At 44.7% G+C, this 26,312-nt stretch overlaps 1 protein-coding gene across 2 annotated transcripts in view; it reads right to left on the bottom strand.

Moving 5' to 3' along the window:
• Window positions 1-1,908: 1,908 nt before the first annotated feature.
• Window positions 1,909-26,312, bottom strand: part of HIRA (histone cell cycle regulator) — a 73,060-nt gene continuing 48,656 nt past the window's right edge. Inside the window, exons 15-25 of one of the 2 annotated variants that reach the window (XM_081122651.1) lie at window positions 24,847-25,008; window positions 20,699-20,903; window positions 20,206-20,310; window positions 18,432-18,580; window positions 17,299-17,460; window positions 16,642-16,700; window positions 16,147-16,252; window positions 14,721-14,843; window positions 14,094-14,257; window positions 11,875-11,963; window positions 1,909-2,763 (exon numbers count right to left, since the gene is read on the bottom strand). In XM_081122651.1, coding sequence (XP_080978777.1) covers window positions 2,647-2,763; window positions 11,875-11,963; window positions 14,094-14,257; window positions 14,721-14,843; window positions 16,147-16,252; window positions 16,642-16,700; window positions 17,299-17,460; window positions 18,432-18,580; window positions 20,206-20,310; window positions 20,699-20,903; window positions 24,847-25,008 — 1,441 coding nt within the window. In that variant the 3' untranslated portion in view covers window positions 1,909-2,646. The remainder of the gene's footprint in view (window positions 2,764-11,874; window positions 11,964-14,093; window positions 14,258-14,720; window positions 14,844-16,146; window positions 16,253-16,641; window positions 16,701-17,298; window positions 17,461-18,431; window positions 18,581-20,205; window positions 20,311-20,698; window positions 20,904-24,846; window positions 25,009-26,312) is intronic. The other variant, XM_081122652.1, reaches the window with a different exon arrangement.

The following is a 26,312-nucleotide window of genomic DNA, read 5'->3' as shown; positions in this document are numbered from 1 at the left end:
CCAAAACAGCATAAAAGGAGGCTTCCAAGTGTGTGTGACAGATGTGTTCCTGCCCAAGGCTCAGCACCTGCTCCTTTGGGAAACATCCTTCATGGCCGATGCGATTTCTAGAGAAAACTGTGGCAGAAGAGCAGTGGGAGGAGTCTGCAAAGATCGCCCTTGGCAGCAGATGACCAACCAAGGGCCACTGCGGGTCACCAGGATTGCTTGTGGCCACACAATACATAGTAGTAGCAGGTCCCAAAGTAGAATGCACGCCTTTGCCCAGCGGCCGTTTGTTTTCAGATGGGCCGTTTGAAGATGTGTTTTGAACGCAGATGGATCAACTGCATGAAAGACGCTTGTCCGGGAAGGGAAGCCTTTGGCATCCTGGTTGGCACTCCCACAGAGTAACTGCTGCTCTTCTTTACTCTTCAGGTCGCTCCCTGGTTATTTTCCACCTTGAATAACACAGCGGTGATGCAATTATTTGCATTTGCACAATAGCTTTACAGTCTAGTAACCAAAAATGTTGAGAGAACAGACTTCACTTTCGAATGAAAATTGTTTTCCCTGTAGTACCTTTGTAGACGGCCCTTTCAGCATCTGTGTAGCCTCATGACCTAACGATAGAGCTGGTTTTTGCTGTGGGTAGCACTACATTTCCCAGATCCATCAGTCAGATTGACTCTTCTCATTTTGGATTGTATTCCCTCTTCTTTGTATGCCTGGTAATCTTTGAAGGCCAGATGTTGTGAACTTTACCTTGTTGGATGTTGCCTATTTTTGTATTCTTACACATTCTCTTGAACTTCGCTTTGCAATGTAATTAATTACTTGAAAACAGCTTTTGGGTCTTGGTTTTATTTTTTGTCAGATCAATCTGGAGTAGTGCTTTAATTATTCTCCAATATTGAGGCAAGTCTTTCTGAGTTCTCTATCCCAAGCCTGGGAGTTTTTTTAGTCTAGCTGGTAGGAACAGGTGCTATTTCCAGCCCTGGGTGATAATTAGGCAGTTTTTATTCTAATCTTTTCAGATGGTTCTTTGCCTAGCCTTGGCTCTTTTCTCATGTGCATGCACTGATCAGTACTCAGGTGCTCCCCCTGCTGAGTTCCAGGGTTCTCTCCATGGAGCTTTCTTTTGGGTGTTCTGTTGTGTGAACTCTAGCTGCCTTAGTTTCAATGGGCTTCATTTCTTCAACGCAAGTAGTCAGCTGGGCTCTGCCTCACCTTCCCCTCCCTTTGCCAAATCCTAGAAATGTGATAGTAAGCCAGGGCAGTCCTTGGGCTCATCTTGTTTGTTTTCCACCTCCCAGGGATCACTGTCCTTTGTTTTCTGATAACCAGTGTCTTGAGACCCTTGTTTCATGTATTTTGACCGGTTCCTTTGGTTGTTTCAGACAAGAGGGTCAATTGGGCCTGTTACTCATCTTGACTGAAAACAGAAGTCTCCAACTTTCTGTTTGTCTTCCTTTCCTCTCCAAATAGTAGAGTAAAAACTACTTAAGTTTTCAACAGAGCATTTACCAACTGCCAGGACTTTGCCTTCACGATCCCAGTTAGTTCTCACACCCATGCAGGTTTTGTTTTTTTCTTTTTAATTTTTTAAATTTACCTTTATTGTTGAAAGTATTACAAATGTTCCCCATCCACAACCAAGGGCTTCAATGTGTGGGTTGGGAGGAGAATCATGCAAGGTGACTGCCCAAGAGCCCCAGCTCTGCCTAAGATGCTGCACGACCAGGGAAGTGACCTCCACCCTGAAAAATGAATTTCTGCATAGAGAGGCTGGGGCTGGTGGTGGTGGGATTAGATAACACCAAAGATCCATTCTGGCTATGATGTTCTGTTATTTCCCACTTCAAGAGGGATCCACAGTTGGGGGAGAAAGAAGTTAGAAGAAAAAAGGCAGGGGATAACAGGACGATTTGGTATCCAATGTGTGTTCATTTATTTTACACTTACAAAAGAAATCGCCCACCCTCTGCCCCATCCCCCCCCAAACAGTCTCTTTTTACAAACATTTAAAAATTAAAACCAAATGAAGATAGACAAGTTAATTTCAGTACAATTATTTTTCAATGTAGCTGTCATAATTAGAGTTTAAATTTTTTCCTACAAGTAACCAATGTCCAAGTGACTTATAGGGAAATCCTGATTATTGGCCAAAAGGAAAATTCCATATTACAAGTTAGCAAATTCTAGTACAAAAATAGTCTTTGTGTTGGAATAGCCTTTCCTTTTACATAGGTCTCGGGTCAGTCTACTGACTGCATAATACACTAACATTTCAGGGCTCTCTTTCACAAATGGCTCATTTGTCATAGCTGAAGCAGCACGGCACCTGCAGTGGCAGGGGCTAGTGTCCACCTCTGGACCGTGCTGAAGACGGTACATCTGGGAGTGCCTCACTGACCCCAGGGCAGCAGGGCAGAGCCCTAGCCCCTGCTCCACACGGGGGTCCTGGAGGAAGGGATGAGTTGCAGACAGAGCTGCCCCCTCCCAAGAGAGCAGCAACAGACCCAGGGCACGGGAGACGTCTACCCAGGGAGCTGGGCTGGTGCTGGTGCAGGACAGCCCATCTCCGGCCAGTGTCTCCTCCTACTGTAGCCCGACAAGGTGAGAGGTGGCTCTGCCCTTGCTGTAGTTGGGGCAGATGTGGGCAGGCTACTTGTCCCTTAGGATGTCAAGCTGTTCCTGACACTCGGTGAAGAGGCGCTGGAAGCGGAGGTTCTGCCCAATGACTGGCAGCAGTTCCTTCAATAGCTCCCTCTTCCGCAGACCCTGTGGGCATAGAAATGAACGCTCAGTGCAAGTGTCAGTGAGGAGACCTAGACTGTGGGTGGCTTTCCTGGACTAAAAGAGATCCCTGTGTCTGCCCATGTGACCCCTAGGCACTCCTTAGAGAATCCAGAGATGGATGAGAAAAATTTCTCAGCATGCTAAGAAGCCCTGGGAGAGCTGAAAGGCTAACCTGGGGTGTGTGGGGTGGAGTGGCAGGACACAGTGCAAAGATACTGCAGAGAAAACCATGGTAGGCCCGTAACCCCTAAGTCTGCTGGCACAGTCACCACTAGCCTTCAACTGCACTGCACTGGAAGGTAGCTTGGCCTTCCAGAGCAGGATGAAAGTAGAATATCAGGGCAGAGGGACAGGTGGATGGCTCCTGGGAGGGGCCGCTCCCTCATGCATATGCTCTCTAGGGACCTGAGGTCAAGCCCAGGGGTTAGGCAGTACCTGGGGGGCAATGACTGGCACTGGTTTTATAGTCCCGGGGGGCGGTGTCTACCCTTGGCTCTTGCCCACACCTCGTCCATGCCTGGGTGCATTGGCACCAAGGTCTGCCTAGGCCCTTTTGCAACATGCACTGCCAGGCAGGGTCTTTTCTGCACAGAACCCTGAGAAGCACAACTTCTACAAAGGAAAAACCACCAACCGACAACACTGACCACTAGATGAGAAAGCCCAAGATGTTAAAATCAGCAAGGTAACAAGACAAGGAATTACAGGAAAGAACAAAGTGTAGGTATTAAGTTTGAGCAACACTGTGGTTGAAAGAGATGGAATTAGCAGGAGAATGAACACTGCTAAAGACCAAGTCAAGTGGGTCAGATGGAAGACCAGGCAATGCTTGAGCAGAGAGGTTTGCCGAGGAAAAACTGTAAGAGAAGAGACTGTATAAAGCAAGGGGAGATGAAGTATGGCAGATGGGCCCAACACCTACATGAGTCCCAAGGGAGAGAGACAGAGAACAGAGAAGGAAAATTTGAAGAAATAATATGGATAGATTTCACATAATTAAAGAAAAAGGAATTGCCTTAGGTTGAAAGGCTCCATTGAGTGCTGATGAAGATATGAAGAAGAAAAAAAAAAGGTCTTTAGACACATCAGAATGAAATATACAGAATCTATGGTTACTGAACACAAAAAAATTTCTGAAAATTTATAAAAAACAACAGCATATCACCTACAAAGGAAGAGATACCAAGAATCACAATAAAGTAGTATTTTAAGTATATTGGGGAAAAAACCTCATAATCTACTTTTTCATCCAACAAACAGTTATTCATATAAGAGGATGTAGTAAAAATATTATTAGGCTTGTAAGACCTCAGAATGTTTATCAGAGTAAAGATCCACCTAAAAATGTTCTGGAAAATACTCAAAGTAAGAAGAAATAAATAGAGATGATGCTAAGAGAGATATGAAAAGCAATGTGATCAACCTATTGCTAAAATTTATGTTGGTCTTAAAAAAAAAATTAAACAAAAAATGTAAATGGTTTCACCTTGTGATTAAAAACAAAAACAAATATCAGCTTGCCAGATTAAACAAAAGCCAGAAATGTGATGCTGGCAAAAAACACATAAACATGGGTACAGAAATGTTAAAAGTTGAAGATGTAGAAAAATGTTAGTAAATAAAAAAGGAAAGCCTGTGTTTTACAATTATCAGACAAAGTAGAATTTGAAATGTAAACATCATTGGAGAAGGAGAAAGTAAGGAGAGGGATAAATCACACTCCTGAGGAGATTTTAATACACATCCATCAGTGGTAGGCCCAGAAGGCAAAAGCATTTCTATAAAGCAGAAGGAAGATGATGATAAAAAGTTGAAATCAATGAAATTGAAAACAAACGTTCAATAGAATAGATGAATAAGGAAAAAAATCATTTTTAAAAAGACAAAAGACAAACCTCTAGCAACATTAATCAAGACACAGAGAGAAAACTCAAAGAACTAATATTACAAATAAGAAAGGGAGATATAGAGGAGATAAAGAGTACTATCAACAGCTTTATGACAACAAATTTGAACATTTAGAGAAACAGACTAATACCTAGAAAACTATAATTTTTCTAAACTGCCTCAAAAAGAAATAGAAAATAGGAGTTAAACCTTACAAAGAAAGCATCAGGTATACTACAGTTTTAAACTGATGTCTAGGAAACTTCCAAGGAACAGATTTTTCCAATCTTAGACAAACTCAGAGGACAAAAAAAGAACTACCCGTAACACATTCTATGAGGCAAATAAACCTTGATTCTAAAACCAGACAAGAACAGAATGAGAATGGAAGATCCCGGCCAACTTCACCCATGAAATCAGATGTATAAATCCTCTATAAATTATTAGCAATCAATTCTAACAGTGAATAAAATAATGATAAGTTTGACCAAGTTGAGTTTATTCAGGAAAGCAAGGAGACTTTAATGTTATAAAACTTGTAAGTATAATTTATTAATAGATAGATTTTAGTATTATGAACAAACAAGGCATGAGACTTGGAAAATAGGAAATAAAATGATTATTTGAGATGATCTGATTGCTTACTCCACACAGTGTGAAAACAGAACTGTTGACAAATTAATAAAAAAACCAAAGTCAGCCCAGCCGGGTGTGGCTCAGCGGTTGAGCGTCGACCTAGGATCCAGGCGATTGGGGTTCGATTCCCAATCAGGGCACATGCCCGGGTTGCGGGCTCAATCCCCAGTTGGGGGTGAGCAAGAGGCAGCCCATCAATGATTCTCTTATCATTGATGTTTCTATCTCTCTCCCTCCCTATCCTTTCCTCTCTCTGAAATCAATAAAGATATATTAAAAACAAAACAAAAGTCAAATGCATTTATATATGCAGCTATGAATAATTAGAAAAAATAAACAAAACACTATCATTTAGAATAGTTACAATAATAAAATATCTAAGAGTAAATCTAACAAAAGATGTGCATGGCCTATGTGCTGAAAATTCTAAAACGTTACTGAAGAAATTAAGAAAAACCTAAATGAATAAAGAGTGCTGATGTGAAGAGTGGCAAGAAAAGAAAATGGAAAAATTTTCAGGATAGAGGCTGCAAAAGGCAGTGGTGGCCACTAATGTGTGTGAGAGCTGCAGGGGAATTGCAGACCCATGGGTGTGTGGGGGCAAGAGATTATGGGTAGGATACAAAAGAACATCTAAGGTTGTAGAAAGAAGCAACAGAGAGGCTTTTAAGAAAATAAAAAACATTAAAAGCAGCTGTATATATGGGGAAATGGGGAAAAAAGCACATGTAAAGGTCTGGGAAAGATACATCCCCAGAAAAGGCTTGAGAGGACCATGAGCTTTCCTGATGGGCTGAGTAGTGAAGCCAGTCTGCAAAGACTTGGGAAAGATGGCTATCTTTTTTTTCTCAAATGCCCAATACTCAACAAAGGTCATAAGGCATACAAAGAAACAGGGAAACCAGGCCCATTCAAAGGAACAAAATAAATCTCCAGAAACTCACCCTAAAGAAACACAGGCCTGGCACTTACATGACAAAGATTTTAAAACAGCTTTCTTAAATATGCTAAAAGTGAACATGGATAGACACCTAAATGAAATCAGGAAAACAATATGTAAACAAAGTGAGATTATCAACAAGATAGAAATTATAAAAAAGAGCCAAACAAATTCTGAAGCTTAAAAATACAAAAATTGAACAGAAAAATTCACTAGAGGGGTTCAACATGCAACAAAAGCAAGAATCAGTGAATGCTATATGGTTATTTGAAATTATCAAGTCTGAAAAGCAACGTGAAAATAGAATGAAGAAAAGTGAAAATAGCCTAAGGGACTTATAGGACACTGTCAACCTGACCAATATATGCATTATGCAAGTCCAAAAACAGTAAGAGAGAGAGAAAGGGGAAGAAAGTTTATTTGGAGAAATAATGACTGAAAACTTACCATGTTTGAGGAAAGACATGGATCTACAAATCTGAGAAGCTTAACAAACATTCCAAATAGAAAAGACTCAAAGGAACCCATTCTGTGACACAGGGGAAAATCAAACTGGAAAGTAAAGGACAAAGAGAGAATCTTGAAAGAAGAAAAGTGACTAGTATGTAAAAGGGATCCTCATAAGATAATTAGGGATTTCTCAGCAGAAACACTGAAGGCCAGAAGGTAGTGGGATAACATATTTAAAGTGCTGAAAGAAAAACTGACATCTGAGAATACTGTATCTGGCAAAACTGTCCTTCAAAAGTAAGGGAGAAATTAAGACATTCCCAGATAAAAACCGACAGAATTTATTACCATTAGATCTGCTCTACAAGAAATGCTAAAGGGAGTCCTTCAAGTCAAAATGAAAGAACACTAGACAATAAAATATAAAGCTTTCTGGTAAAGGTAAATATATGGACAAAAATAAAAACCCAAATTATGTAATTTTGTTTAATAACCCCATTTTAAATTCTTTCATAGGGTTTAAAAACAAAAGCATAAGAAATTAGAAATCTATGTTAATGGTTACACAATATATAAAGATATAATTTGTGACTTCAAAAACATAAAGTGCGTCCCGGCCGGGTGTGGCTAAACAGTTGAGCATCGACCTACGATCCAGGAGATCATGGTTCGATTCCTGGTTAGGGCATATGCTCGGGTTGTGGGCTCAATCCCCAGTGGGGTGTGTGTGGAGGCAGCTGATCAATTACTCTCTCATCCCTGATGTTTCTGTCTCTCTCCCTCTTCCTTCCTCTCTCTGAAATCAATAAAGATATATAAGACAAACAAACAAAAAACATAAAGTATGCAGAGTGGAGCTATAAAGGATATGCAATGTTTTTGTATGCAATTGAAATTAAATTATTAGTTGGAAATAAACTTATTTTAGAATGTTTTTGTTATCCCCATGGTTACCAAAAAGAAAACATCTAGAGAATATACACAAAAAGGAATGAGAAGGGAATCAAAACATATCATTAAAAAAGTCAAGTAAACATAAAGACAGATAAGAGAGAAAGTGAGTGACAAAAAAGCTATAAAATATACAGAAAACAAATAACAAAATGGCAATATTAAGTCTTTACCTGTCAGTAATTACTTTAAATGTAAATGAATTATACTCCCTAATCAAAAACTGGATTAAAAAAAACAGAACCCAACTATATCTTGCTTACAAGGAACTCAATTTAGATCTAAGAACACAAATAGATTGAAAGTAAAAGGATAGAAAAAGATAGCCTATATAAATAGTAACCAAGCTAGAGAAGGGATGGCTATACTAGTAATAGATAAAATAGATTTTACATCAAAAAATGTTACAAGAGACCAAAAAGATCACTGTATAATGATAAAAGGGTCAATTCACCAAGAAAATGCAAAAGTTATGGACATATATGCACCAAATATTAGAGCTCCTAAATATATAAAGCAAACATTGTCTAACTTGAAAGGAGAAATAGTTAGCTCTACAATAATTGTAGGAGACTTCAATATTCCATTTTTCATAATGGGTGGAACCACCAGACAAAAGATCAATATGGAAACAGAAGATCTGAAAAACAGTATAGACCAATTGAACCTAATGAACATATATACAGCACTCCCCCCAACAACAGCAAAATACAGATTTTTCTTACGTGCACATGGAACATTCTGCAGGGCAGATCATATAATAGGCCAAAAAACAAGTGTCAGTTTTGAAAGACTGAAATCAAAAAGTATTTTTGCCCTAGCCGGTTTGGCTCAGTGGTTGGAGCACTGGCCAGAGGACTGAAGGATCCTAGGTTCGATTCTGGTGAGGGGCACGCGCCTCGGTTGCAGGCTTGATGCCTGGCCCAGATCAGGGCAGGTGCGGGAGATGGCAGGTCGATGTGTCTCTCTCACAGCACCTCCCCCTCCCCCCCGCCCCACCAACTCTCTCTGAAAAGAAATGGAAAAAATATCCTCAGGTGAGGATTGGGAAAAAAAAAAGGATCTTTTCCACTAGAAATCAATAGCAGAAGGAAAGCTGAAAAATTCACAATTATGTGGAAATTAAACAACACATTGTTAAGCAACCAATGACTTAAAGAAGAAATCACAAGAGAAATTAGAAAATATCCTGAGACAAATGAAAATAAAAACACAACAAAACAAAAATTATGGGATGTAGCAAAAACAATGGTTAAAGAGAAAATTATAACTGTAAGAATCTACACAGATCTCAAATTAATAACACAACCTTCCATCTTAAGAAACTAGAAAAATAAAAGCAAACTAAACCCAAAGCAAGCAGAAGCAAGAAAGCCATACATAATAGAGCAAAAATAGAGAATAGAAAAAAAAGAGAAAATGAAACCAAAAATGAATTCTTTGAAAAGGTCATCAAAGTTGACAAACCTTTAGCTAGATGGACTAAGAAAAAAAGAGAAGACTAAATGACAGCTCTGTTCTCACAGGTAATTCGGAAGAACTTTTCCCATTGAGAAAGGCTGTAGATAAAGCTGGATGAATAGAAACAGACCTCAGAGAGCTCATGTGCTAGTGATGAAGGACTGAGCTGGAGTGTGGAGAAGGTAGAAATCCAGAGAGAGACACCTTTGCCTTGGGAATTTTTATTGATGAAGAAGAGGGTGAGCAGAGCTTCTACCAGACTTGAGGGGCTGGGGGACCAAAGCAGGGCTCATGAAAAGTGGGGTCGCTGGTAAAACACCCTTCCATTGTGCTAACACTACAAAGAAATGCACTCTAGAATAAGGGTAAATTGGTAGTAACCAGTCCCTGCACTAATTAGTACCTAGCTTTGAGTCAATCCCTGAACTGGGTTGAGGGGGCCTGGTAGGGCTGGGGCCAAAAGCTAGTAGCAGCAAATAAAAGTACTGTTGAAGAAGGTAACATCACTGAGGCTTCAAACCACTTCTACAAATAATTTTTCAAATACCAAGTCTAGCTGACAGTCAAAACTAACCAGATGCCTAAGGAGATAAAACAATATAAATGAGAACTAGCAGAAACATTTATAGGAAATAGGTACAGATCTACAAGGGCTCCTGATAGAACTATACTCAAGCAGATAAAAGACTAAATTGAAAATATGGGGGAGAACTGAAACTATAAAAATAATACAACAGATTCCAAAAAGAGGATATTTTATCTTTCATGATGGGGAAAATGGAAGGGAATATAATCAAAGAGAACTTAGGAAAATACACAGAATGAATGAAAGAGTTAGAGCTTTGTGAAACTTTAAAACACTAAGAAAGGATCCGGAAAGAACTTAGAAAACAATGGAAATCAGATTTGTGGCAGTTTTTAAAATATATTTTTATTAATTTTAGAGAGAGAGAAGGGAGAGGAATAGATAGATAGAAACATGAAAGAGAAACACTGATTGGCTGCCTCCAGCATGCCCTACTGGTGGATGGAGCCTGCAACCTGGGCACACCGAGAATCGAAAGGGTGACCTCTTGGTTCATGGGTCAATGCTCAACCACTAAGCCACACCAGCTGGGCAGGTTTGTGGCAGTTTTTAGCAACAATGATGGATGCTAAAAGTCTGTGGCACAATGTATTCAGATCTCCAAGGGGAACTGATTTTGAATCTAAGATTTTGTTAACCAACCAAATTAACATCTATTGCAACAAAATAAAAATGGAAGAAAAAACAGGAGGCCAAGTACACACCAAGGCCTTCAGAGCCTTGTGAGACTGACCCTCCACTGACACTCTGCTCAGCTGTTCCTTTTATACTGCAAGACCCCCCACCCCACTCCAACCTCAGGGCCTTTGTACTTGCTGTTCCCTCTGCCTGGATATTCTTTTCCCAAATATCTGTGGGGGCTTCATCCCTCACCTTTTCTGGCCTCTGCTCAGTAAATTAGGTCTTCCTTGATCATCCAGTATAAAATAGTATCTGGTGAGTACTTCCTACCGCCCTGCCCTGTATTTTTCTCACGGCATCCATCCCCACCCAACACATGTTCATTTGCTTTGAATCTGCATCTCTCCACAAGAATGAAGATCCATAAAGGTGGGGCCCGTCAGCCTTAGTCACTGCTGCCTGTGCTGTGCTTAGACTGCACCTGGCCAGAGAAGGTGCTCCATCAGTCTTTGCAGTGACTGAAGGAAGTGCTGGAGCTACCTTTTGGACCCACAACTTCTCCCACCCCTCACCAACCTGCTCCTTTTCCAGTTCGATCAACACACTAGCCAAAAGGACCTGGGGGTGACCACATGTTCTTATTCTCTTTGCCTCACCTACTCCACATCAACCACCCACACACTAAGTCTTTTTCATTCTGTCTCCAAAATACATCTTGAATCTGTCTCCTTTCCCCTCTCGATAGCCATCACATTGATCCATGTCACCTGCATCTATTGCCGGAACTGTGGAAAAAACTGGCCCTGACTAGTTTTCTATGTTGGTTCATGTCACCTCTACTGACTGGTCTTCCATGTCAGGTCACGTCACATCTGTGTAAAATGTTCAATAGCTCCCGCTGCCTAAACTAAATCTCGGGCTCCTCACAAGCCTTCCATGATCTACTTCCCACTCACTTCTTTTGCATCTTTTCGTACCACCCTCTCCTCTGCCTATATCCCAGTCACAGTGGCCTCAATGTACCAAGCCCTCTTTGCATCCACTACCACCCCCACCAAGAACCTCCCCAGGGCTCTGAAGAGCTGGCTCATTCTTAACCTCAGGCTTCATCCTTAAAGTCTTCTTCCAAGGTCTTCCCTGGTCTCACTCTTTCCCAGGCACACTTGTCTTACTGATGTGCTTATTTCTTCTTAGCATAACTTAGTCAAACCTATCTTACTGACCAAATTGCTTACTTGTTGCCTCTCTACCAGACTGTAAGCTCCATGAGGGCAGAGAAGGATCTTTCATCTTGACTACTGAACAAACCCACAGCCCCGGGCAGCTAGTTTTCCTCAGCACAAGTGCATGGCTGAATGCTCCCTAGGCGTGATGCCGAGGGCCCAGCTTCTGCTAGACTGTGCAGTGCAGGCATCTCACCCGCTCACTGACGCTAGGACCCAAGGCAGTGTGCTGGAGACATCTAATAAGGAAGAAATTCAAAGCACTTTGGCTTACTTTTTAAATCTTCACTTTCACTTTTCAAGAGAATTCTTGCGGCAAGAATGAAAGAAGCACCTACCACTACTGTTGACTCCCACTGGCTTCCAGTGGAGTAGTGAACCGGACCCAGTAAGTCCTTGCATATTTCTCGGAGTCGGTATTCAAACCCTAATTACAGAAAAAAAGAAAAGAACAAAAACAAAACAAAACAAAACAGAAATAGGAACACATTACAAAAAGAAATAAAAAATCAAGAATATGCTAAGTTGTTGGGTATATCAAAACAGAATGAACAAATGCTTATTTTGTTGCCTATGATGGGAAAAATGCCTTTTGCATGCCTCTCTCAGTCTGGGGCAGAGACTCATAATGACAAATTCTCACTCACTCACTCACCTACTCCCTTGACAACGCATGCAGCAGCCTGGCCCCTCTGTGTGCTGGACCAATGAGCAAAAATGAGATGTGGCAGCTTTGGGATGAAGTCCCCAAGGTTATAGGAAAATGTGGGAAATTCTAGAAGGAGGGGAGAGGGCTATTCAGGCTTGTTTGAGAGAAGACATCTTGGCAGCCAGTGTGAGAGATCAGCAGGGTCAGGAGGTAAGAGATGGCGAGGCTATGAGTTTAGATTGCGGGGTGGTGACTAAGCAGAGACAGGAGAAGCAGGCATGAGCCTATTAACTCAAGGGTTATGGGCACAGCCAAGTGGTATGCCAGAAGTGCTAGAGGCAGGTCTGGGGTCTGTCGGCACAGGGAGCAGCTGAAGCCATAGGGAATGGATGAAATCAATCAAAGATGAGAGTGGAAATAAGAGGATGAAGCTAGAATCTGAGGAATTTCAGGAATGGGGGTCTCTTTTTAAAACTTGAGTCCTTTTACAGTTAGGAAGCAAGGACTAGAGAGAGGAGGTGACTTATGTGTGGACACTGGAACAGACATGTGAAAGATGAAGAGAAGCAAGCGGCAGAAGTGATTTTATAAATAGATGCAGGCCCCAGAGGAGGCAGCGACTTTATGCAGGGCATCAGGGTGAGTCCTGATCAACAGCCAAGATGAAGGAAACCAGAGGAGCCAGAGGAGGGGTTTCCCCAGCAGAATGGGGTGTGAGGCCCATGTTATTGTTGCATCCCAGAAAAGGGGGGGGGGGAAGTAGGGAAGAATGGATATTTAGAAATGCCAGTGACCACACACGCTAGGAGACCACACAGACTGGGCAGGAAGAGTAAACATCAAACTCATTACTGGAGTTTGCTGGGGAAGGGGCTTCGAGTTGGTCAGTCATGCTTGTTGTCATCAGAGATGTATACATATTCCAAGGTGTACATGTACATATAGTTGCACCAGAGGCAACGTGACATATATGAGTTCTGAGAGTGACTTTGTAGGGGTTTAACATGTTTTTCCCCCTGTCTTTTCTATACTTCATTTTTTTCTCTAAATCATAAAAATGGAAACGGTGATGTCAAAAGCAAAGCAAGGCCAGGAGAGGCTATGGGGGAGGCTGCTCAGTAACCTGCATGGTGACACAGGGAGAACTTTGGGAGGGTCAGTTCCAAGGCCACAGCCCTGGAGGCCAAGTTCAAGTGGACAGAAGACTGGTAAGACAGACTCCATGCTTGCCTAGCAGAGAGGATGAGAGGCTTTGGAGGTCATCCTAAGAATAGGACGGTCACCTCTTGCAACACACCTTGCTTTTTGTTGTACAACAGGAAAAGTGTGAGGGGGGGTATATTGGGAAGGAGACACAGTTGCCGAGAGCCCTGGCAGGAAAGCTAGGCTGGAGGGACAAGAGGAGGTGCTGGACAGCAGGCCAGCCCTTCCAGGGCATGTGGGGACTCAGAAAAGGAAGAGGAGTACAAGCATACTGGGTGCTGCAAGAAGACACCCTCCCCTGGGTCCGACTTTCTGACCACTGATGCTCCAAGGGTGTGAGGGGAGGGCAGAAGTCTGAGCATCATATTTGTATGTCTTTCCACATATCCTCTGCTCTCACCCCCTCCTGCTGCCAATCCTTCTGGCCCTCAGGGCAACTCCATTTAGGGGCCGTAATAGGGCTGGGTGCCTGCTAAGCTGTCCTGATTACAGCTCAGGCTAGGAGATGGGGGGCTGAGGGCCCACCATGCTGACGGGGGAGCTGGAGGCCAGGGCCTCTGGGATGACCACGGCAAACCGGGAGAAGAGTGTAGAGAGCCCCAGGCCACTGCACCTCCGCCCTGATTCACAGGCTTTCAGGAGGGTTGTGTTGGGACAGGGATTGAGCTGTGCCCAGGAGAATGGAGAAACCACCAGGAACCTCACCTTCATTCACGAGGTACCGTGCGTAGAGGAGAAGCCAATGGCGATACTCATGGCTGGACTGCAGGGTGAGTGCCGCTGCGACCTGGTTCTCTAGGTAGGCCAGGGTAGTCTCCTGCTGCACCACGTGAGGCACCGAGAAAAGCCGGGCTGCCTGCCTCCCTGAACTGTAAAAACACATCATAAGGCAGTGGCTACTGTGTGGGGCAGGAGGCTGCCACCGTGTGCCCAGGGCACCAGCAAGAAGCCAGCAGGGGGGCAGATGTCAGACTCCACACTGGCCCACTCTTCCCCACGTTCCAGCTGTGGACCTCCTGGGGCTCTAGCACCCCGGGTTACCTCACTCTGCACCCGCCATTTAGACCCCTGAGGTGACAGGCCAGAGGCCCAGACCCCTTGAGTGCCCATGACCTGTGGCACCTCAGATTGCCATTTGGGCCCTGAAGTAACAGGGCTTGCATCCAGCACCCTGAGATATTGTCTGATGTGGGCCCCAAACTCTTGGCACCTATATCCTGCCTGTGCTGAGCAGCAGCTGGGCACAGGGGACAGCAGGCAGAGAGCTGGCCTGCCTGGGTGGGACTATACTTGCACGACCCAGCCACCTCTCCCGGCACTCAGGTCACCTACGTGGAGACACGGCCCTGGACTATGGCTAAGGGTCCCGAGCACAGCATGGCGTCCTGGGGAGGCAGGCTGCTCCTGAAGTCCGCACACTGGGCCAGGGAGTCTTGCTTGTCAGAAACCAGGTTCCTGGGAAGGCAAAGACAAGAGCTGAGCTCAGAAAAACTAGGAGGTCCAGCAGAGTAGGCTGGCAGTGAGGCCGCCGAGGAGCCTGTTACCTGAACACCTCATGACCTGTTACCAGAACACCAGTGAAGGCTGAGTGTCATTGCATTCTCACCATAGGCCTCTCACAGACAGGTTTCATTATAAGGGAACAGCAATGACAGTGAAGGTCAGTGATAAGGCTCCTGGGACCAGGAGGCCTATGTGTGAAGTGTGCCAGAAATGCTCACATGGCCTGGCCCTTAGAAACTTTGAGGAATGCCAGAGCTCCAGCCTTCCTGTGTTTCCACAGCATCCGAGGCAGTGAGCTCCTTCACCTTCTCCACACCCTTCACATCTTTGTGAAAACTTTCTTCACACACTTTAAAAACAGCCAGGTGCCTTTGTAAACATGCCCAAAATATAAAGGGTAAACATATCCCTTCTTAAATACCCAGGTTGTTTCCATCATTTCAGTAATCACATATAATACACAACATTTTGCAATATGTAAAAGCAGGCAGTGGGGAGTTTTTGGGTTGTTTTTTTTTTTAACTCAGGAAAGAGACCTCAGTATGGGATAAACTTGTGCCTGGCAACTCTGAACACAAAAGTGCTGGAAGACTTGGGTCTGAGGGATGAAAGGTGCAAGCAGAAGGATTTCTCAGAGTGGCTGGTATACAATGTACACAGTTTACATGTTGGGTTGAGATCTCTGATGTAGAAAGGGATTTCACAAATATAGAAAAGGGCTCCAAATTCCAAAATAGGCAGAGGAAAGGTATAGACCGTTACATGTGATGGTGCAACCTTACTAATTCACAAAGTTGAAACTGCTACTTGACTTCAAAAACTGACATGTGCTGGAGAAGCTATTGTGAAGCTAACTCAACTATGCTGATGATGGCTGAGGAAGCCAGGCTGGAAATACATATTTGCAACCACAAAATTTTTCAAATGTCTATTCCAAACAAAGTGACCTCAGAGAACAATGCAGACAAAGGAAAGTGCCCCTACACAAGGGCTCTGAGAGCAGAGAGGCTGTGGGCCACCAGCCTCTTACAGGGACAGTAGAGCCTATACAGGCCGGTTTGAGCTCTGTCTCCTCCAGAAAACAAAGCTCACCAAAGCTGTTCCTGTGGCTTCTACTCCAGGGCCCAACTCTCAGGAGAAGCCACGATAGGCAGGGCTGACCACCAGGACCAGGAGCCTTTGTTGGCTGCTCTGGGTTCCAGCTGAGATGGACACTCTCCCTTGGGGCTGGGCCAGGGAATGGTGGCTTGCTTACCATGTAGAAAGTGATGGATTAAAGCAGTACGCCTTCCCGTCGGAAAGGTTCATCACTGGGATTCCATGCTGTGTAAGCAAGATCTGGGACACCGTCATATCACTTCCTGGGGAGACACCGTAAGAATGGGTTCTGGGTGTGTTCTGATCAGCAAGAGCTTGTGCATGCACCAAAGGAGAAATCTGAACCATGGTGCCTAGTCCCAGCAACAGATGACTTAATGCTGACTCAGCAACTAGGGAGTCTCTTCTCTGTGAGTGCTGTTTTCACTGCCACCCACCAAGTTCTTTGTCACCTCTCAAGGAACCAATAAAATGTGCCTCAGAGAGGGTGCATCTCTCTGCAACATAACTGTGACCCCTGCCACCCTGAATACCTTGGGCTGAGTCCAGAGGCTGGCTCTGGCTCTCTGTCTAGGCTGAGTGGAACCTGGGACTTGAGCTGCTCTGCACCCCTCCCCCATTAGGGCATCAGGGGCAGCCCACTGCCGGTTACCTGCCAGGATGGAGTGTAGAGATTCTTCTTTTACCACAACCACCTGTCTGTGAACATCCCTAGGAGGGAGATAGGAACCAGCTTACTCTCCAATTTGGGTAAATGCATCAGAGTATGCCTCGGTGCTCAGACCCCTACTCCGGGGTCTCTAGGGCACACCCTGCCCTGGCTTCCTGAGAGGAGCTCTGGGCCACAAGTGGCTTCTGCTCCCCATGAGCCACTTTACTTCCTCCACAAAAGTCTCAGGCAACAGAGCTGTGGGGCTCGCCACTAATGCCAAATCAACTTTGGGAGAAGCATGGCCTTGCTGTGGCAATTTCTGATGAACCCCATATAAGGACCCTGGCACATGCAAGTAGGCTCTGTGTTTTGTCATGTGGTTTGCTCCTATAAAAGTGGCAGCAGAGGTAGGTAGCCTGCCCCACTTCTGCTTGCACACTGCCCCCACCACACACACATGTGCACGGTGGCCATTACAAGCAGTGTCCAACTGTTTGGGAACTCTTGGGCTGTTAAGACTCCCATGCTAGCAGGGCCCAAGGGCATGTCTGCCAGGTGGCCTCCTCCACTGCCTTCCCTGTTCCTGCAGTGAAGAGAAACCTGCACAGCCCTACTTGCCCTGCCTGGAGTCCACCTCACCCCAGGCCTGTCTCTCACCAGACAGATAATGTGGCTGCAGCAGTGAGCGCCATGACGTAGGAGCCTGTGCAATGCAATGTGGAGATTGGGGATGACAGGAGGATGGGAGGGAGGAGGCGGCGACCACAGGCGGAGAACACTGACAGCATCCTCTTTTCACAGGCGACACATACCACATCACTGAGAAGGCAGAGAAGGGATAGGTGTCACGATGATCAGGTGCTGTGGCAGAGGTAGGAGCCCCAAAATGCAGAGCCTTCCCTCTACCTGGGCCTGAGCCTGAGTGGGTGCAGCAGAACTGACATAACCTGAGACCTCTCATTACAGACTATGTTCTCTTCCCCCACTAGGCTGCTCAAGTGTCTCTGAGCTCACCCTAATGCTAATCCGGGGGGATGGGGGTTTCAGAGGACCACTGATGGTGACCCAAAAACACACCTCACTTGTCATATGAGGCCACATAGTGCCCACTCAATAGTCCCCTGGTTACAACTAGCCAGACTAGTCCTGAGAAGGCCTCTGTCAAGAAAGGCCACAAGTGTGGGAACGATGGAGCATGTTTCCATAGGGGACACCAACTGTGTGCTCAGAAAGCCTTTTTGGCTAGGGTAGAGGTGGTGCATACAGGGATAGCTTCAAAGGATAGAGGCCCAGAAGTCCATGGTAAGACACTGGGTGACTAACACTGACTTAAGATCTCCCCTTGAAGTACAGAATCTCAAAGGGCTGGGCTGGGAACTCGGGACATCAAAAATCTATCCTGACCTCCCTGGATTAAAATCTGGGATTCAGAGAAAGAACCTGCCCAAGTCAGAGCCAGGAAGAGCTGACCCTGGGACCTGAAACTTCAGGAATCTGGCCAGACAAGGGAATCAGAACATCTGGGTAAAAAGTCCTGGCATGGGTGAGCCTCTAGGACTCAGTTTTCCCACATGTACCATGGAGATAATGACACCAACTTCACTGGGTGTTGCAGGGACCGAGACGGTAGATGCACACACTCAGCCCAGAGTAAGACCTGGTGCAGGCCTCCATGGGAGCTAGCACTTGGGGGCAGTGCATCTCCTCAAACAGCACCAGCACTACACCACACCACACATGGTGCTTGCTTTACATGAAATGCTGGGCCAGGTGAAGACCCTCACCCTTACCAGCTACCAGCAGCAGTGAGGATCCGGCTGGTGAGTACTGTCTCCCACTCCTTCCCTTCCCGGTTACACTTCAAGCGGCTCAGCTTCACTCCCCCAACAGCTGTCACTTCATTCTCCACCTCAATGTACATGGAGGGGTCGGAGCTCACCTGAGTGGAGGAAGGCAAGCACAATGTTCTTTTCAGGTAATAGACCAAACTTGCGTCATGGACAGGGGAGATATCAGAGGCCCACAGCCCTGGGCCCTGAGGCAGGGGTAAGACACAAGAGACAGAGCTGGCTGGCCAACAGAAGGGTGGTGGTGAGGGCAGTAACAGGGTTGGGGACAAGAGGGCTGGATGTATGGCCTACTAGGGCAAGGAGAATGTTGAAAGCTGGTTTGTGCCTTGTCATCCATGTAGATGTGCAGATAATTGGTGTCAGAGCTAAAGGCTCCAGAGCCTCCTAACCCCACCACTTCCTCTCACAGGGAGCATGCAGAGAAGGCATGTAACTTGTCTAAGAGCACACTGCAAGTGAGGCCCACAGCCAGCTGGGGACAGAGCTGGGAGTGAAGTGTGGCTCCTAGTTGAAGGTCTTCAAAGATTGCAGTGCTTGGCAATAACAGAGTCTGTGCCGGCATCTGAAGGAAAAGTCTAGAAAACCCAAAGTCCTCTCTAGTTCCTTTGGACATGCACCTAAGGTCTGCTCATCTGAAACCAACTTCACAGGAATGTCCCCAAAAGAGCATGAGTAGAAGTGCCCAGTGCCTGGCTCCATATGGGCTCAGCCTCTTCTTTTGTGTCTGGGGAGATGACTGATAACCCATATGGGAAACCAGGCAGAATGGATGAATAGTTTGCACTCCTGTAGCCACACGAGTGGGCGACCTGGGGTAGAGGGCCATATAGAAACCGAGAACAGCCCCAAGAAGCACTCAGTGGTGAAACCTTCAGGGGAAGCTGGAGGAGTTTGGGAGAGGGGGTTGTGCTCCCTTGTCTCTGCTCATATCAGCAACAAGAACAAACCATGTGGGTCCCTACCCTTAGGCTCAGAAGGTCCTATGGCAGAAAGGGCTGACACCCCATGAGGACCAGCCTGGGTTGGGGGTGTGTGGAAAGTGACCTGCATATGGGGTCTTAAAAGGTTTTCTAATGACATGTGCCTAAGGTACAAAGGGCATGAGGTTACAGGGTGTGCAAAGGTCTGGCATGGGTGCTAGACTGAGTGATTGCATATAAAGGATTACTTACTCTATAATAATAAGTTTTAAAACTGTGTTTTGAACATGTACATGGTTACAAGCTTCCACTTGGAGAGCTCAAGTAGCTCTGATAAAAACTCTGTGCTGGGCCCTGGGAAGTGAAGAGGGCCAGGGGGCTGGTAGGGAGAGAGACCACTACCACATAGTCCAATGGGGACTGGGTGAGAGGCTGATCAGGACCAAGCATCGAACTAAGGAGGTTTCCAGGAGAAGGGACACCCAAGACAATTCTGGAAGGAACTGGGCATCCAGCATATGGCAGCAGGGACTGAGGGGGCAAAGCCACATAAGAGAAAGAAGCATGGTGATGGTGGTAGGGGGAAGGGTAAAGGGAGCTCCTGGAGAAGAGACTAGGGATCTTACTATTAAGACTGGTGGTTGCCCTGATCAACTACAAGTTCCCCCAAAAGGTGATGGAGAACCACTGGGAAGCAGCCCTCTCTATTTACACTGGGGGGTGGGGGGGTGGGGAAGAAGTGGGGGGAGAGAGAGAGAACACACTTGTGAGGGAGAGGCAGGAGGCCTGCTCACCTGGAGGGTGAATGCTCTCTGGGGGCCCGGCATGGGCAGCTTCAGTGCAGGCGCTGGTACAGACAAACACACAGTGTCCTTTTCTGCGGTCAGAGCAGCTGGGGACTGCAAGAGCAGAAATCTCCCTGAGCCCCTCCCCAGCACTGTAGGGCAGTGTCAGGTGAAGGTGAGTCACCTGGAGGTGAGGCCAGGCCAGTTCCCGAGGCATTTCCACCCACTCTGGAGGACAGTATAGATAAATGCTGCAGCGATCCCACTTGACAGATGAGGTAGCTGACGCCAAAGAGCTGCTCAAAGACTCTGGGTGGGTGGAGGGCAAGACTGAGGTGGAGTGTGGCCTCCATGCTACCTCCAGGGGAGTGCATGTCTAAGCCAACGCTGATGAGGCACTGTGGTGTGCAGGGCCTCCCTTCTACTGCTTGGGTACATGCAAGCTCCAGCAATGAGCTCAGGAAGTGGGCTGGGGAAGGTAGCCCAGGCCTGCTGGCCTCACCTGGACAGACAGAGACATGGGCATGAGCCGCGAGTCCTTCCGAGGGCGCCCTTTCTTCTTCTTCTCCACTGTCTCCACCTCGAGCTCCAGTTTTCGCTTAGAGAGTGAGGAGGGCTTGGCCACAGGGACCTTCTCATCGCTATCACTGCTGCTCTCCAGGAGGTCCCGGGGCCTCAGCTCTTTCACAAGGTTCTGCTCTTTCAACCTGCACAAACACAGATACCTCTGGCTTTTTCCATATGATTATTAATTTATAATAACCAATAAAACCCCCCAAAGCTGACATATTAAAAAAGTAGGTGAGGACCTCTGGTTTCTGTTCCAACATGCAAAGAGCCTGGAAGTCATCATTCTCATCCTCAGAATAAAAGGAAAGCTGAAAAACTGACAACCAACAGCTCTTCTTAGAGCCACCAGAGAAGTGAGGACATAGGGCAAATTGCCACCCTGAAAACGAGAGACAGGCGAAGACAAAAACACCAGAGCTCATCTGGAACAGAAGCCCCTGGAGTCCTGATGGGCAGGAAGACTTAAAAAGGTAGAATAACTGATACATTGTTGGAGGCCAAGTTTAGGCTGGCCTGTGAGTTAAAACTCCTGGCCGCCCAGTAGTGTGAGGGTACCGACACTTTTGTTAGTTTTACCTCCAGGAGTGTCACCAAGTTCTCATGGGTGAAGATCAGGGATGGAGTGCTCCCCTTGAGTGCTTTGGGCTGGGGGTTGGGGGGAAATGAACTATTTTGAAACACACCCAGAGTTCTGTTCTCCTTAACAAAAAGCCTTCCCTTAGGAAAACTACTTTACTAGAGCTTTATGGTACCTGGGGGAAGGGCAATTAACCAACTCAGGCCTAGCTTTACACATGCACACACACTAAGAAACTCTTCTGAAGGTCACTGCCCAGGGACTCCGATCCAACAAAAAAAATAAGAGATTTAATTATGAGATTATAGAATGCTTCTCCCTCCCAATACCTTACCACCAAATCAACAGGGCTTCAGTATAATAACAGAAGATTACAATTAAGAGAGCTAAAAGACACAGACTCTATTTAACAAGGAGTTTCTAGGGTAATTCAAAGACGGAGAAAAACAAAAAAAGGACACTGGAGGAAATTTAAGCCTCTGACCCCTAAGCTATAGGAAGCAGTAAACACGGCCTAACTCTTACTCAGATAAACAAAACCTCATACTAAAGAACTTTTTACCTGTTCCTATTACTCAGTACATTACACCCAGTTTTAAACAAAAAAATATAAGACATGATAAAAGAAAAAACAAACTAAAAATAAAAAAACAAAAAAACCCCCAAAGCCTTAGGAGACGAAGCAAGCATCAGAAACAGTTGGATGCAGTAGAGATTTTGGAATTATCAGGTTAAGATTTTATTTTTATTTTTAAAAAATGTATCTTTATTGATTTCAAAGAGAGGAAGGGAGAGGGAGAGAGAGAGATAGAAACATCAATGATGAGAGAGTCATTGATCAGCTGCCTCCTGCATGCCCCCGACTGGGAATTGAACCACAATCTCCTGGATCCTAGGTTGATGCTCAACCTCTGAGCCACACCCAGCCGGGCCATCAGGCTAAGATTTTAAATAACTATGATTAATATGCTAAGGGCCCTTAGGAGAAAAAAATTAATAATATTGATAATAGCTGAGAATAATAATATGATAATAACTGAGAATTTTTCAAAATTAATAAAACATACCAAACCACAGATCTGAGTTGCTCAGAGAAGACCAAATAGAATACTCAAAAATCTATACCTATACATAACATACTCCAAATGCAGAAGACCAGAGAGAAAGAAAAATCTTAAAAGAAGCCAGAGAAAAAAGAACACCTTTACCTATAAAGGCCAAAAAAAAGAATTAAATCAAACTTCTCTTCAGAAAGCATTCAAGCAAAAAAACAAGTGGGGTGAAATATTTAAAGCGTTTAAAAACAAACCACCAATCTTGAATTCTCTACCCAGTGAAATTGTACTCCAAAAGGCAAAAGAAAAAACGATTTTCTCATACAAAAACAAACAAAAGAACACCAGATGGCATTTGCTGCCAGCAGACCAGCCTTGCAAGAAATGTTAAAAGAAGTTCTTCAGAGAGAAGGAAAATGATATATAGGCTAGAAACTCCAATCTGTAGGAAGAAATGGAGAGTATCAGAGAAGGAGTAAATGAACATAAAACTTTTATTTTTCTTATTCTTAATTAAAAGAAATAACTTTTGTTCAAACTAGTAACAGCAACAATGCAATGGATGATTATAGCTTATGAATAAGTGAAATACATAAATAGTAACAATATTATAAGGCATGGAAAGGAAAAACTGGGAATAGTCTGTTATAAGGTACCTGTACTACATTAAGTGGTAAATGTTACTTGAAAGTGTATTTAGATTAGTTCTAAATGTTTATAGAAAACTGTAGGGCAACTACTAAAATAAATTTAAAATCAGTATGATATGCTGAGAGATAATATAAGAGACACATTATCTGTGCATCTAAGATACTCTAAAATAATGCTAAGAGAATGTGAGAGAAGAAAGGAAACAGAATCATATAAAATTGCTCAATTAAAACCAGACAAAGCAGAAAAAGAGAGGGAGATTTAAAAAAAGAAAGAATAAGTACAATGACTAGAAACAGTTAAAAATATGGTAGATATTAATCCAACTATATCAATAAGCACTTTTTTTGGTTTTTAAAATCCTCACCTGAGGATATTTTTTTCATTGCTTTTCAGAGAGAGTAGCTGGGAGGGAGGGAGGGAGGGAGGGAAGGAGGGATGGATGGAGAGAGAGAGAGAGAGAGAGAGAGAGAGAAAGAGAGAGAGAAACATCGATGTGAGAGAGACACATTGACTGGCTGCCTCCCACACACTCCCTGACTGGAGCCAGGGATTGAGCCTGCAACCGAGGTATGTGTCCTTGACCAGAATCGAATCTGAGACCCTTCAGTCCATGGGCTGATGCTCTAACCACTGAGCCAAACTGGCTAGGGCCGAATAGCCTATAGCTCTTAAGAAAGCACCTTGCCTAGACAGTTTTAGTGGTGAATTCTACTGAACATTTAAGCAAGATATTATACCAATTCTCTACAATCTGTTTCAGAAAATAGAAGCAGAGGAAATAAATCCTAACTCCTATGAGACTAGCATAACCCTAATACTAAAACCAAATAAAGATATTACAAGAAAGAAAAACTACAGACCAAAATCTTTCATGAACATAAATGCAAAATCAACAAAATATTAACAAATTGAATACCACAAGGTACAAAAATAATTGTACACAATGACCAAATTACATTTATTCCAGGTATACATACTGGTTCAACATTCAAAACTGATTAATAAAATCCATCACATCCAACAAGGCTAAAGAAAAAATTTTTATAATAAAGAGATGCAGAAAAAGTATAATATGACAAAATTCAAAAATCTAGACATGATAAAACCTACAGTTAACAAAGACATGGAGGTTTGTTTCTAGATTCTTACTTCTGTTCTTTTCAGCTTGTCTATCCTTGTGTCAAAACCACAACGTCATGATTATTTCTGCTTTGTACTTAGGTTTGAAAATGGGAAGTGAGAGCCCTCCAACTTTGCTTTCTTTTTCTCTCTTTTTCCAAGACTGGCTACTTTGGGGCCCCTGAGTTTCCACATGAATTTTAGGATTAGTTTGTCAATGTCTAAAAGAAAAAAAGAGGCCAGGGAATTCTGAAAAGCATTGGAGGTGCAGACAATAGGCAAGTGGCAGAGGGCCTGCAAGAGCTCAACCACAGTGCAACAGTATCAAAGCCTTCCATTTCTCCAACCAACCTCCTGCTCCTCTTCTGGGCAAACTCTGGGCTCCATTCAAACAAAGCTATTCTCAGCACGTCTTCCACACTGATCAGCTGTCATGCAGTTGCCCTAGTTGTCCTTGTGCAGAGTTGCTCTGTCCACCCCCACGGCTCCTTCCAGCAACCTTCCCACTTGAAGCAGCCACTCTTTTTTCCTTAAAACAAGGGCTCCCAAGTATAGAGAGACCGGAATCTGCTCCCCTAGGGAGGGCAAGCTGCTTGATAGGAGAGAGGCCGCTGCACTGTTGGCCTGAGACTGCACTTATCCAGTCTCTCTGAGCCCCACACAGCCGCAACCTACCTTTCTACGACTGTTGGAGTCACACTCGTCAAGGCAGGAGCACCAGGTGTGGCTTTGGACCGCTCTGTGAACCGGGAGTCAAACGCTTTCATGGGTTCGATCTTGGATGGGGTTGTTAACACAGAGGGGGATGATGCAGCAGGAGTCGAGGTAGCGTTCACACTGGGGTGGGCGAAGAAGATGGGAGAGCATGTCAAGCACAATTCATTAAGGACTTGGGAATTTGGGTTACTTGGAGCCAAGTGAAAGGGGCACAAATATCAAACTTCTAAATACACAAAAATTTCAAAATATAATATACTATTCCTGACTATTTTACAAATATTTTCGTGTGTTAAAATTCTGGAAGTTTGCGATGGCTGGGTGGCTCAGTTGGTTAGAATTGTCCCAATGTGCCAAGGTTGCCAGTTTGATCCCCGCTTGGCACATATAAGAAGCAACCAAGGAATGCATAAAACAGTGGAACAAATTGACTTTCTCTCTCAAATAAATCAATAAATAAAAATGATAAAATGAAAACAGTAAACACTTATAAAAAAAAAATTCTGCCCCAGGCGGTGTGGCTCAGAGGTTGAGTATTGACCCATGAACCAGGAGGACACCAGTTCGATTCCCAGTCAGGGCCCATGCCAGGGTTGGGGGCTAGATCCCCAGCAGGGGCGGTACAAGAGGCAGCAGATCCATGTTGATGTTTCTATCTCTCTCTCCCTCCCTTTCCCTCTCTCTAAAAATCAATAAAACCATATTAAAAAAAAAAAAATCCTGGAAGTTTGGCGATCAGAGAAGATCATGAGAAAACACACTCACATTTGCCCCACTGCATTGTTCTGAGAGCTTCTGGGGCTAGCATGAGGCCTAGAAAATGATTCTTACCACCCTTTTTTCTCACCACATGGCCCTATCTCCACAACTTGAACACAGCAATCCAAACCGCTCCAACCACCAGCTTTTCCCACTTGACAATGGTGTGATGAGAAAAGCCCTACCTGGGGTCCTGAAGCTACTGACTAGTCCTGCCCTTCAACCTCCTGCCCGGGTGACCCCTCCCACCTCAATGTGCAACTGCATTCTTCACACTCTCCTCCAAGTGCTCACCCCATAGCCCTTCCTTCTACTCAACAAGAAAGGAGAGAAAGGTGAACCCAAGCTTGAGCTGCCAACTTCCCCACGTATCCCTCACGCTGGGCTCCCAAACAACTGGGTGCCTAATGACCAAAGGCACTGGACTAGACCCCACGCGAGATGCCTGGCAGGTATCCTGGATGGCCTTCTCCTCCTCTCCAGGGAACTCCAGGACAAATTGTTGAAACATTTCACAGATCTGGAGCTTTCTGTTCTTCCCCAGACACCCTTCCTCCCCAGATGCTCTGCTTTCTAAGTGGTCAAGCTGCTCCATCTCCTCTTCCCATCCACCCTCACACTTCCCTCAGACAAGTGACACAACACCTGGTGCATGCCTCCACGAC

Source organism: Miniopterus schreibersii (genome assembly GCF_964146895.1).
Source record: "Miniopterus schreibersii genome assembly, chromosome: 20".
Lineage (NCBI taxonomy): Eukaryota > Metazoa > Chordata > Mammalia > Chiroptera > Miniopteridae > Miniopterus > Miniopterus schreibersii.
The sequence above is the reverse complement of the archived record's forward strand: the minus strand, read 5'-3'. Positions and strand labels throughout refer to the sequence as shown.